This window comes from Staurois parvus, unplaced genomic scaffold (genome assembly GCF_062004578.1).
Source record: "Staurois parvus isolate SC_StPar_1 unplaced genomic scaffold, SC_StPar_1.0 ptg001150l, whole genome shotgun sequence".
Lineage (NCBI taxonomy): Eukaryota > Metazoa > Chordata > Amphibia > Anura > Ranidae > Staurois > Staurois parvus.
The window spans coordinates 135,820-148,661 of NW_028318946.1; the positions used below are offsets into that span (position 1 = coordinate 135,820).

The window sequence follows — 12,842 nt, forward strand, 5'->3', positions numbered from 1 at the left end:
CGTGTGACTGTCCCTTGCCAGGATAACGGGGGGGGGGGGATAAGTAGCTTCCACGTTCCAAGGATCGATGTCCGGAATATGTAGATCCTTTAAAAAGACAAAAAACTGAACCGTTCTCAGAGACAATAGACAGTTCTGAGCCGAAACACGGGAAAGCCTCCATCGTAAATCGATATATCGAAAAGAAAAATAAAAAAATGAACACAGATGAGCCGTAGACTTGACCATCTCAGCGTTCAGAGCGGCACGCCAGTCTGAGAGGATTCTATTGTACTGGTTTTGAAGAGGTGAGCAATACCAGATTGCTCCAGTCAGCCTGAGTAGGCCCAGCGCCGGCGAGAAGGGCGGAATGAGGTCTGGAGGTAAACAGAGAAAAAGGAGGAGCGAGAGAGAGGCAAAGGGGGTGAAGAGGAGGAGCGAGAGAGAGGTAAAGGGGGTGAAGAGGAGGAGCGAGAGAGAGGTAAAGGGGGTGAAGAGGAGGAGCGAGAGAGAGGCAAAGGGGGTGAAGAGGAGGAGCGAGAGAGAGGCAAAGGGGGAGAAGAGGAGGAGCGAGAGAGAGGCAAAGGGGGAGAAGAGGAGGAGCGAGCGAGAGATAAAGGGGGAGAAGAAGAGGAGCGAGCGATAAAGGGGGAGAAGAAGAGGAGCGAGCGAGAGATAAAGGGGGAGAAGAGGAGGAGCGAGCGATAAAGGGGGAGAAGAGGAGGAGCGAGCGATAAAGGGGGAGAAGAAGAGGAGCGAGAGAAAGGTAAAGGGGGAGAAGAGGAGGAGCGAGAGAGAGGTAAAGGGGGAGAAGAGGAGGAGCGAGAGAGAGGTAAAGGGGGAGAAGAGGAGGAGCGAGAGAGAGGTAAAGGGGGAGAAGAGGAGAGCGAGAGAGAGTTAAAGGGGGAGAAGAGGAGGAGCGAGAGGGAGATAAAGGGGGAGAAGAGGAGGAGCGAGAGGGAGATAAAGGGGGAGAAGAGGAGGAGCGAGAGGGAGATAAAGGGGGAGAAGAGGAGGAGCGAGAGGGAGATAAAGGGGGAGAAGAAGAGGAGCGAGAGAGCGATAAAGGGGGAGAAGAGGAGGAGCGAGAGAGAGTTAAAGGGGGAGAAGAAGAGGAGCGAGAGAGAGATAAAGGGGAAGAAGAGGAGCACAAGAGGATGGGGGGGGGCGAGAGAGGAAGGAGGAGGGGTGTCAAAAGAGGGGGGGGGGTGTCAAAAGAGGGGGGGGGGGTGAGGAAGGGGGGGGGTGTGAGGAAGGGGGGGGGGTGAGAGAGGAAGGGGGGGGGCGAGAGAGGAAGGGGGGGGGCGAGAGAGGAAGGGGGGGGGCGAGAGAGGAAGGGGGGGGGCGAGAGAGGAAGGGGGGGGGCGAGAGAGGAAGAGGGGGCGAGAGAGGAAGGGGGGGGCGAGAGAGGAAGGGGGGGGCGAGAGAGGAAGGGGGGGGCGAGAGAGGAAGGGGGGGGCGAGAGAGGAAGGGGGGGGCGAGAGAGGAAGGGGGGGGCGAGAGAGGAAGGGGGGGCGAGAGAGGAAGGGGGGGCGAGAGAGGAAGGGGGGGGCGAGAGAGGAAGGGGGGGGCGAGAGAGGAAGGGGGGGGGGCGAGAGAGGAAGGGGGGGGGCGAGAGAGGAAGGGGGGGGGCGAGAGAGGAAGGGGGGGGGGGGCGAGAGAGGAAGATGGGGGGGCGGGAGAGGAAGGGGGGGGGGGGCGAGAGAGGGGCGAGGGAGGAAGAGAGGGGCGAGGGAGGAAGAGAGGGGCGAGGGAGGAAGAGAGGGGCGAGGGAGGAAGAGAGGGGCGAGGGAGGAAGAGAGGGGCGAGGGAGGAAGAGAGGGGCGAGGGAGGAAGAGAGGGGAGAGATGAAGAAGAGAGGAGCAAGAGAGATTCTTACTGGCCTAGGCCAGATTTTGGGAAGGGGAGCCGGCTTCTGGGAGAGAGAGGAGCACTTGAATGGTGACTCAGTGTCTGTTGGTGGCTGCACGGCAGCTGAGCTGGGTGGGTCTCAATCCTCACTGGGCACCTGAAGAGCAGAATAGACCATAACCTGGTTACATTCTTGCCGTTTCCCTGCAGAAACAAAACAGTTCCTGTTTTACCTATCGATGGGGCAAAACCAAGCACTGCGCTGGATGGGGGAGGTCAGGGAGGGTAGGGGACAGTAAACCCCTGCACTGCCTCTAGGATGGGTTCAGGTGTAAACACCTAAAACAACCCTCCCATACCTCTGCACGCAAATGCCCACTATTTCCCATGCTGCACTGGGGGACAGAACAACCTGGATGCTAAGGGCCGCACACACTGTCCAGGATCTCACCATTCATAAACAAAGTGATAAATAAAGCACCGAGTACAATCTCCATCCCTCTGTGTATGGCAGGCAGCGGAGGGGTTCATCGGAGGACACCACACCTCAGGGGTTTCGCCACCTTCAAATGACACTTATAATTTGATCCCGATGCACTGAAGCAAATAAAAGTCACTTGTTTGACAACTTCACTTTTAAGCGACTCTGTTGTCACCACATTAAAGTGATTGTGCTTTAAAAAAAAACAAAAAAAACGTGATCCTTTACAAACTTGTTATACTCACCTGCTTTGTGTAATGGTTTTGCTCACAGCATCCCCGATCCTCGTCTCCCACTGGGGCTTCTCCCCCCTGCCAAGTGGTCCATAGCAATCCACTTGTGCAAGCTCGCTCCTGAGCCACGCTGTGTGTCCATTGACACACAAAGCGGGATTTGGCCCCGCCCTCTTCTCACTGGTTGTGATTAAGAGCAGCAGGAGCCAATGGCAACTGCTGCTGTCTCTAAGCCAATGAGGAGGGAGAGAGCTGGGAGAGCCTCTGTTCTTGTGCACAGCGCTGGATTGAGATCAGACACATAAGGGGGGCAGAATGCAGGATGAATGAAACTTCAGAACCACTTGAAAACCCTGCTGGCAGGTTAACTGGATCCTGACTAAATTGGCCTTAATATGTGTATGTATGAATGTGAGTTCGGGGCCTTAGATTGTACGCCCCTTGAGGGTCAGGGACCTTAGATTGTACGCCCCTTGAGGGTCAGGGCCCTTCGATTGTACGCCCCTTGAGGGTCAGGGCCCTTCGATTGTACGCCCCTTGAGGGTCAGGGCCCTTCGATTGTACGCCCCTTGAGGGTCAGGGCCCTTCGATTGTACGCCCCTTGAGGGTCAGGGCCCTTCGATTGTACGCCCCTTGAGGGTCAGGGCCCTTCGATTGTACGCCCCTTGAGGGTCAGGGCCCTTCGATTGTACGCCCCTTGAGGGTCAGGGCCCTTCGATTGTACGCCCCTTGAGGGTCAGGGCCCTTCGATTGTACGCCCCTTGAGGGTCAGGGCCCTCCGATTGTACGCCCCTTGAGGGTCAGGGCCCTCCGATTGTACGCCCCTTGAGGGTCAGGGCCCTTCGATTGTACGCCCCTTGAGGGTCAGGGACCTTAGATTGCATGCTCCTTAAGGGTTAGGGACCTTAGATTGTACGCCCCTTGAGGGTTAGGGACCTTAGATTGTACGCCCCTTGAGGGTTAGGGACCTTAGATTGTACGCCCCTTGAGGGTTAGGGACCTTAGATTGTACGCCCCTTGAGGGTTAGGGCCCTTAGATTGTACACCCCTTGAGGGTTAGGGACCTTTGATTGTACGCCCCTTGAGGGTTAGGGACCTTAGATTGTACGCCCCTTGAGGGTTAGGGACCTTAGATTGTACGCCCCTTGAGGGTTAGGGACTGATGTGATTGTACAATATATATGTAGAGTACTGCGTAAATTGATGGCGCTATATAAGTACCTGAAATAAATAAATAAGTACAGAAAAAAAGCAAGCAAAGGGCCACATCCGGCCCCCGGGCTGCGGTTGGAAGACCACTAATATGAAGCATTGCAGCAGAGATCTGCTGATGCCAGGATCCTGCGGGCTCCGTCAGCTGTGTGTCTGTATCTCCCGTACAGTTGCTGAATGGCAGGAAGAATCAATGAACTACGAGAGTGCTCATCAGCGCCCCCTCACTGTTCATTGAGAACTACAAGCAGTCTGCCGCAATGGAAGATGGTACTTGTAGTCTATTCATTCACACGAAAGTGAATGAATGGCGTGGCCGCGTGGGTGGAGCCCCTCACAGCCACACCGTTCTTGACTTGAGAGAGGATCCCCCACCGGCTGTCACAGAGAGAGTGCTGGCAGCGAGAGGTGGGTGCACAGGACCATGTTACACCCTAAATATGGTGAACTTCCCCTTTAATTAGGAGACAGGTTCCCTTTAGGGTGCAGACACACTTGCTGCGTGTATATACGGGATCACAAGGGATAAGTGTCATTTCAAGCGTTAGCTTTGTGATAACTTAGTTGGAGAAGAAGAGGCTGTAATAACCCGAGGCACCTCCCTGGCAGTGCGGATACTTTCACAAAGCTTTTTTCATGAAGCATCCTTTCACACGTGTATGGTAAAGTGCAAAATCACCCCGTGCAATAATACAACTTATACACTATGGGTGAGATTTACTAAAACCGGAGCAGAATCTGGTGCAGCTGTGCAGTACTGGGACAGGTTCATCTAGTGCCCAAGGCAAGGATGTGGAACTGCGCCCCTCCCCCCACTGCTGATGCATGCTGCATTCATTATCTGCCCCCTTGCTTTGCTGCACCCAGGGCAGCTGCCCCTCTTGCTCACCTCTTGTCCCGGCCCTGCAACTGTGCACTGTAGCCAATCAGCTTCCAGTTTCAGCTTGTTCAATTAAAGTGATTATAAAGGCTCAATGGTTTTTTTCCTTCTATGCATGAAGGTAAAAAAAACCTTCAGTGTGCAGAAGCCCCCCAGAACCACCACCCCCCCAGCACCTACCTGAGCCCCATTTTGATCCGACGATTAGCACGGGGGCCTCAGCTGTCTCTATCCCCTTTATTGAGCCACTGGCTCCCACTACTGTCAATCACAGCCAGTGAGGCAATGAGGAGAGAGCAGGGGCAGGGCCGAGGCACATCTGGGTGTGCCGCCGGGCGTAGCCGGCAGGAGGGAAGGGCCGGGCGTAGCCGGCAGGAGGGAAGGGCCGGGCGTAGCCGGCAGGAGGGAAGGGCCGGGCGTAGCCGGCAGGAGGGAAGGGCCGGGCGTAGCCGGCAGGAGGGAAGGGCCGGGCGTAGCCGGCAGGAGGGAAGGGCCGGGCGTAGCCGGCAGGAGGGAAGGGCCGGGCGTAGCCGGCAGGAGGGAAGGGCCGGGCGTAGCCGGCAGGAGGGAAGGGCCGGGCGTAGCCGGCAGGAGGGAAGGGCCGGGCGTAGCCGGCAGGAGGGAAGGGCCGGGCGTAGCCGGCAGGAGGGAAGGGCCGGGCGTAGCCGGCAGGAGGGAAGGGCCGGGCGTAGCCGGCAGGAGGGAAGGGCCGGGCGTAGCCGGCAGGAGGGAAGGGCCGGGCGTAGCCGGCAGGAGGGAAGGGCCGGGCGTAGCCGGCAGGAGGGAAGGGCCGGGCGTAGCCGGCAGGAGGGAAGGGCCGGGCGTAGCCGGCAGGAGGGAAGGGCCGGGCGTAGCCGGCAGGAGGGAAGGGCCGGGCGTAGCCGGCAGGAGGGAAGGGCCGGGCGTAGCCGGCAGGAGGGAAGGGCCGGGCGTAGCCGGCAGGAGGGAAGGGCCGGGCGTAGCCGGCAGGAGGGAAGGGCCGGGCGTAGCCGGCAGGAGGGAAGGGCCGGGCGTAGCCGGCAGGAGGGAAGGGCCGGGCGTAGCCGGCAGGAGGGAAGGGCCGGGAGTAGCCGGCAGGAGGGAAGGGCCGGGAGTAGCCGGCAGGAGGGAAGGGCCGGGAGTAGCCGGCAGGAGGGAAGGGCCGGGAGTAGCCGGCAGGAGGGAAGGGCCGGGAGTAGCCGGCAGGAGGGAAGGGCCGGGAGTAGCCGGCAGGAGGGAAGGGCCGGGAGTAGCCGGCAGGAGGGAAGGGCCGGGAGTAGCCGGCAGGAGGGAAGGGCCGGGAGTAGCCGGCAGGAGGGAAGGGCCGGGAGTAGCCGGCAGGAGGGAAGGGCCGGGAGTAGCCGGCAGGAGGGAAGGGCCGGGAGTAGCCGGCAGGAGGGAAGGGCCGGGAGTAGCCGGCAGGAGGGAAGGGCCGGGAGTAGCCGGCAGGAGGGAAGGGCCGGGAGTAGCCGGCAGGAGGGAAGGGCCGGGAGTAGCCGGCAGGAGGGAAGGGCCGGGAGTAGCCGGCAGGAGGGAAGGGCCGGGAGTAGCCGGCAGGAGGGAAGGGCCGGGAGTAGCCGGCAGGAGGGAAGGGCCGGGAGTAGCCGGCAGGAGGGAAGGGCCGGGAGTAGCCGGCAGGAGGGAAGGGCCGGGAGTAGCCGGCAGGAGGGAAGGGCCGGGAGTAGCCGGCAGGAGGGAAGGGCCGGGAGTAGCCGGCAGGAGGGAAGGGCCGGGAGTAGCCGGCAGGAGGGAAGGGCCGGGAGTAGCCGGCAGGAGGGAAGGGCCGGGAGTAGCCGGCAGGAGGGAAGGGCCGGGAGTAGCCGGCAGGAGGGAAGGGCCGGGAGTAGCCGGCAGGAGGGAAGGGCCGGGAGTAGCCGGCAGGAGGGAAGGGCCGGGAGTAGCCGGCAGGAGGGAGGGGCCGGGAGTAGCCGGCAGGAGGGAAGGGCCGGGAGTAGCCGGCAGGAGGGAAGGGCCGGGAGTAGCCGGCAGGAGGGAAGGGCCGGGAGTAGCCGGCAGGAGGGAAGGGCCGGGAGTAGCCGGCAGGCGGGAGGGGCCGGGAGTAGCCAGCAGGAGACCAGAGAAGGGGATAGGGGCTGCTCTGTGCAAAACCATTACACAGAGCAGGTAAGGCTGGCCATACACTATACAATTTCTGCCCAATTTCCTTTAGATTTACCTCCAACTCTGTAGTGCAAGGGCCTGCCTAATCGGATACAACTGAAAGTGTTGTTAAGTCTGACCTCATATTATATGGTTTTTGGTAAATCTAAAGCGAAATTCTGAAGAAAATTGTATAATGTATGGCCAGCCTTAGTATGACATTTAAAAAACAAATCTGCCTTTACAATCACTTTAAACATTAACGGAAAAAAAAAAAAAAAACCCAGGAAGCTGATTGGTTTCCATGCAGAGCTGCACCTGATATTGCACACTTCCGTTTTAGTAAATCAACCCTCATATGTTGAACGATGTGAACACCTGACCATCACACCTATATGAGCTTGAAGGACATCCAATCCCAAAACCATGGCCATTAACATGGCGCTGCCCATCTCCATGTGCAGCTACAACATCCTCCACCCCCTTCCTGGAGGGTGTCTGGGGGGGAATTTGTGCCCATTCTGCCAAAAAAAAAAAAAACATTTGTGAGGTCAGGTACTGTGTTGGATGAGAAGACCTGGATCTCGATTTATTTCAAAGGTGACCAGTAGGGTTGAGGTCAGGACCCAAGTGTCTACGCTCCAAACTCATTACCCCAAGCCTTCCTAGAGCTGGCTTTATACACAGGGGCCCCGCCATGCATTCCCTCCCCCCTGGTTCGGTATAAAATGTCCTTCTATACTGTAGTAGTAACAGTACTCTTCATTACAAACACCTGAACCCAACCATGAGGTGGAGTTTCCACATACGGTTGGCTGTGATGGTCTGGTGTCCACAGACTAGCCAAATACTGAAGAAAGGGCCTTGGAGAAGCAAACTTTAAAGCAGGTGTGTCAAACTGGCGGCCCTCCAGCAGCTGCGAAACTACAAGTCCCATCATGCCTCTGCCTTTGGAAGTCATGCTTGTGACTGTCAATCTTGCAATGCCTCATGGGACTTGTAGTTTGACAACAGCTGGAGGGCTGCCAGTTTGACACCCATGCTCTAGAACAGGGATGGGCAACTGTGGCCCTCCAGCTGTTGTCGAACTACAAGTCTCATTAGGCATTGCAAGACTGACAGTTACAAGCAGGACTCCCAAAGGCAGGGGCATGATGGGACTTGTAGTTCACCAACAGCTGGAGGGCAACAGTTGCCCACCCCTGCTCTAGAAGATGTAATTTCTAGGGGAGTCATCTTTAGCCTATCCGGGTTGCGTTTGAGCCGTTCCTGCGTTTGACACTTTTTGCGTTTTTTAAACATTTTTCTTGTTGCTGGGCAATTTAAAATGCAAAACGCATCAAAAACGCGATACATGCTTTTCTGCAGCACTACCATTGAATTCTATAGAACCAAAAACGCAAATTTTTTTGCGTTCAGACACCCGTGCTTTAAAGAAGTTCACCTTTGGGAACATGTTACACGTTCCACCAATTTTCAGGGTGGAGCATGCCACACGTTCCATGCACGCTCCCAGCACATATATCCGTGAGTCACGGAAAGGTCCCGATCTCCCCTTGCGATCGGGACCTTCTCCGATCATGTGACCGCCGTGACAGCGAATCACGGCGGTCACATGACCCAAAAAACCCGCCTCACGGCTTCCAAAACTCTTAAAGGGCCAGGAGGCGCCAGTGCAAAGGGGTTAAAGTGGAATTCCAGGATTCTGCGCTGGGCCTCGTTTCATGTAAATAATTACCTGTGAGGAGAGGGCTACAAGGTCTCCTCCATTCATGATTCTTGATTGTATCTGCAATGGACAAAAGCTGAATTCTTGGAATTCAGCCACATTGTACAAAAAAAAAAAAAAAAAAAAAAAAGCCTAGGCACAGTATGATTTAAGTCCAAGGAGGTGCATGACATCTCCTGAACCTATCTCTATTATTTATTTCTGACGGTTTATAGTATCGCGGAAGACAGCTACCTGCTGTATTTCCAGGAGCCCCATTCTGATTCTTCAGGTCTTAACATCTTTAACAGTAGATGCACTGCAGCTGCTATGCCCACCCCTTCCCTGCCTAATCACAGAAGCCTTTGTATTATGTGAACATAAATACAAAGGCTTCTGTAAATGGGCAGCAGACTATATCCGGCCTCCACGGACCCCGCATTCACTATATCTGGCCTCCCCGGACCCCGCATTCACTATGTCCGGCCTCCCCGGACCCCGCATTCACTATGTCTGGCCTCCCCGGACCCTGCATTCACTATGTCCAGCCTCCCCGGACCCTGCATTCACTATGTCCAGCCTCCCCGGACCCTGCATTCACTATGTCCGGCCTTCCCGGACCCTGCATTCACTATATCCGGTCTCCCCGAACCCTGCATTCACTATATCCGGTCTCCCCGGACCCCGCATTCACTATATCCGCTCTCCCCGGACCCCGCATTCACTATATCTGTTCTCCCCGGACCCCGCATTCACTATATCCGCTCTCCCCGGACCCTGCATTCACTATGTCCGGCCTCCCCGGACCCTGCATTCACTATGTCCGGCCTCCCCGGACCCTGCATTCACTATATCCGCTCTCCCCGGACCCCGCATTCACTATATCCGCTCTCCCCGGACCCCGCATTCACTATATCCGCTCTCCCCGGACCCTGCATTCACTATATCCGCTCTCCCCGGACCCTGCATTCACTATATCCGCTCTCCCCGGACCCTGCATTCACTATATCCGCTCTCCCCGGACCCCGCATTCACTATATCTGGTCTCCCAGGACCCCGCATTCACTATATCTGGTCTCCCCGGACCCTGCATTCACTATATCTGCTCTCTCCGGACCCTGCATTCACTATATCTGTTCTCCCTGGACCCCGCATTCACTATATCCGCTCTCCTCGGACCCTGCATTCACTATATCTGGTCTCCCAGGACCCTGCATTCTCTATATCCGCTCTCCTCGGACCCTGCATTCACTATATCCAGTCTCCCCGGACCCCGCATTCACTATATCTGGTCTCCCACAGTACACAGAACATGGAAATGCTATTAATTTAGTAAATATAAACTGCTAAATACCTTTTCTCAGAAGCAGTTCAGCAGAGCACTGGTTAAAGCTTGTAGGAGGAGTTTTCTTCCTGCTCTAGGAGGATGCAAAATGCCTGAACTCTGTCTGGACAGTGCTGATTGGCCCTGTGCTGATCACATGCACTCTCCCAAGAAAAAAAAAAAACCTCTGTAGCAATACACACTAAACTGAGCATGTGGAGAATGGCTACGATTCAGTCTGGCTTATCAGGAGATAAGACGTGGACATTTGAACAAGAGGAGGAGCAGAGAACTCAGGATCAAATGACCTTTTTACACAATGCAGAGGATTAACCCCTTAGGTTCCACAGTGAGTATAACAAGCGTGCTTTACTGCATCTACAGACTGATTGTACTGTTGTGGGTTTAGTAACACTTTAATTGAACAAGCTGAAGTTAGAAGCTGATTGGCTACCATTCACAGCTGCACCAGATTTTGCCTTCACTTTTTACTTTTTATTTTTTCCATAATTAAAAAAAAAGTCCTGGATTCTTTCTTGGGTACACAGAATATAACTGGATATAACATTTATAGGTGACGTTGATCCAGGGAATATCCGATTGCCTCTCGGGGGATAAGGAAGGAATTTTTTTCCCCTGCAGGAGCAAATTAAATCGTGCTTTGCTGGGTTTTTTGCCTTCTTCTGGATCAACTGTGGGTGTAAGATCACTTTTTTTTTAATGGTTGAACTGGATGGACTTTTGTCTTTTTTTCAGCCAGACTATGAGATCATCGCAGACACAATCAATGAATGGAGGAGGCCTTGCTCTCCTCCCCTCCCCGGTAACCATAAATTAGGTATTTACATGAAACAAAGTCGAGCACAGAATCTATAAGAGTTCGATCTTTTCAGGAACATGTAAACAAAACCACGAGCGAGATTCTTTTTAGATTAGTGCTCAGTCTTTTCTCTTTACCCATAGTGAACTATTATGGGGTCCCAATGATCCCCTTAACCCATTCGCAGAGCAGGTGAACTACATATACCTTCTCCACTCCAAGCTCCCCCCCTGGGCACTGGTGCCTTTAGTGTTGGTGCTGTGATAGGCTGCCCTGTTTTCCTGGAAGAAACCCATCCCTCAAAACCTGAAGGGCAAAACAGACCTCTACCTTGTGCTGCTAGAAAAGACTTCGTACTTACAAGCAAGGCATTTGCGTATGTTGTGGTGGTTGCCGCCTGATGCTATGAAAGCCCACACTCCCATGCCTAGGGTGAGGATGTATATGGGGATCAAGCTGGCTTCGTACCTCGGGTTCAGGAATGTCTGCAAGGAGGTTTAATCAAGAGAAGAAAAAAAAAAAATGAAAAGATTAAATCCAATCTTGACTATATTTGTGCATACAATCAGCACACAGGTATGTACAGTTGGAGGGGCAGCTATATTACAGACCAGCAGTGTCTAGATTATTATTATTATTATACAGTATTTATAAAGCGCCAATAGTTCGCTCAGCGCTGTACATTACAAAGGGGGACAGAACATGTGACAGAACAATACCAATACAATGCGATACACAAGGGGTTCGAGGGCCCTGCTCTTTGGAGCTTACAATCTAGGAGGGAGGGGATGGTAGCACAGGAGGAGATAGCTGTGGGGGATGGAGTGGTAGGAAGAGCGGAGGAGGTCGGCAAGTTAGCAGGGGGTGGGGTAGGCTTCCCTGAAGAGATGGGTTTTCAGGGTGCGCCTAAAGGAGAGGAGAGTAGGTGATAATCTGATGGGTTGGGGCAGGGAGTTCCAGAGGATGGGTGACACCCTGGAGAAGTCCTGGAGGCGGGCATGGGAGGAGGAGACCAGGGAACTAGAGAGAAGGAGGTCTTGTGAGGAGCGGAGTGTGCGTGCTGGGCGGTACTTGGATATTAGGTCGGTGATGTAGTTCGGGGCAGTATGGTGGACGGCTTTGTACGTCAGCGTTAGGATTTTGAATTTGATCCGTTGCGCAATCGGAAGCCAGTGGAGGGATTGGCAGAGGGGGGTGGCGGAGATTCAAGGTATAGTCCACCTTTGGGACAAAGGTTCATGTTACACCCATGGTAAGGATTCCCCAAGCCCAACCTCAAGCAGCCGCCCCACTTACCTGAACCGCTTGGTTCTTCCTCTCTGCGGAATCCTGTATTTTTATTTAACAAAGCTGTGCATGGCTCCGCCCACACGGATCAACCATTCACAGGGATCTGTCAATGGAGAGACTACAACTCCCATATGCCACATCTCGTTGATATTTCTGCACTTGTAGTCAGGGGCGGACTGACAACTCATGGGGCCCTCGGGCAATAGGGGATCATGGGGCCCCTGTGTCCTTGCCCAAACTCAAAAAAGCCTATGAAAAAGGTACCAGGGGCATTTCATGGGGCCCCCTACTGACCCCGGGCCCTGGGGCAGTGACAGAGTTTCCAAATGGTCAGTCCGCCCCTGCTGTTAGTCCATTGTTTACTTCATAACAGGTGGTCTGTACCTCCGTATTGGGCGGGGGGGGGTGGGTGGGGGGGCAAACAATGTGAAGACCTGTGCATTGCACCCATAAAGCACCGATCACGGCTGCAATGCTCTGCAGGTTACAATGCAAAAATTAATATTTGCACTTTTTATTTTAAAAAGGAGGGCGCATTTATTAATGTTTTCCAACAGGTGGACTCTTCATCTAGATGCCCAGAGCAAACCTAATACATAAATAAATTATTCGCTCCTCACAAGACCTCCTACATTCTAGCTCCCTGGTCTCCTCCTCCCACGCCCGACTGCAGGACTTCTCCAGGACTTCCCCCATCCCCTGGAACTCACTACCCCACAATCCATCAGACTGTCACCTACCCTCCTCACCTTTAGGCGCTCCCTGAAAACCCATCTCTTCAGGGAAGCCTACCCCACCCTCACCTAACAGCTGATCTCCTCCACTCCTCGTACCACTCCATCCCCCACAGCCACTTCCTCCTGTTCCACCATCCCCTCCCTCCTAGATTGTAAGCTCCAAGGAGCAGGGCCCTCGAACCCCTCGTGTATTGTATTGTTACTGTATTGTCTCATGTTCTGTCCCCCACAATGTACAGCGCTGAGCA

The 12,842-nt window shown here is 54.7% G+C and overlaps 1 protein-coding gene across 2 annotated transcripts in view; it reads right to left on the bottom strand.

The window, feature by feature from the left end:
- Positions 1-1,633: 1,633 nt before the first annotated feature.
- Positions 1,634-12,842, bottom strand: part of APH1A (aph-1A gamma-secretase subunit) — a 43,965-nt gene continuing 32,756 nt past the window's right edge. Inside the window, exons 6-7 of one of the 2 annotated variants that reach the window (XM_089659344.1) lie at positions 10,929-11,052; positions 1,634-2,034 (exon numbers count right to left, since the gene is read on the bottom strand). In XM_089659344.1, coding sequence (XP_089515470.1) covers positions 1,970-2,034; positions 10,929-11,052 — 189 coding nt within the window. In that variant the 3' untranslated portion in view covers positions 1,634-1,969. The remainder of the gene's footprint in view (positions 2,035-10,928; positions 11,053-12,842) is intronic. The other variant, XM_089659345.1, reaches the window with a different exon arrangement.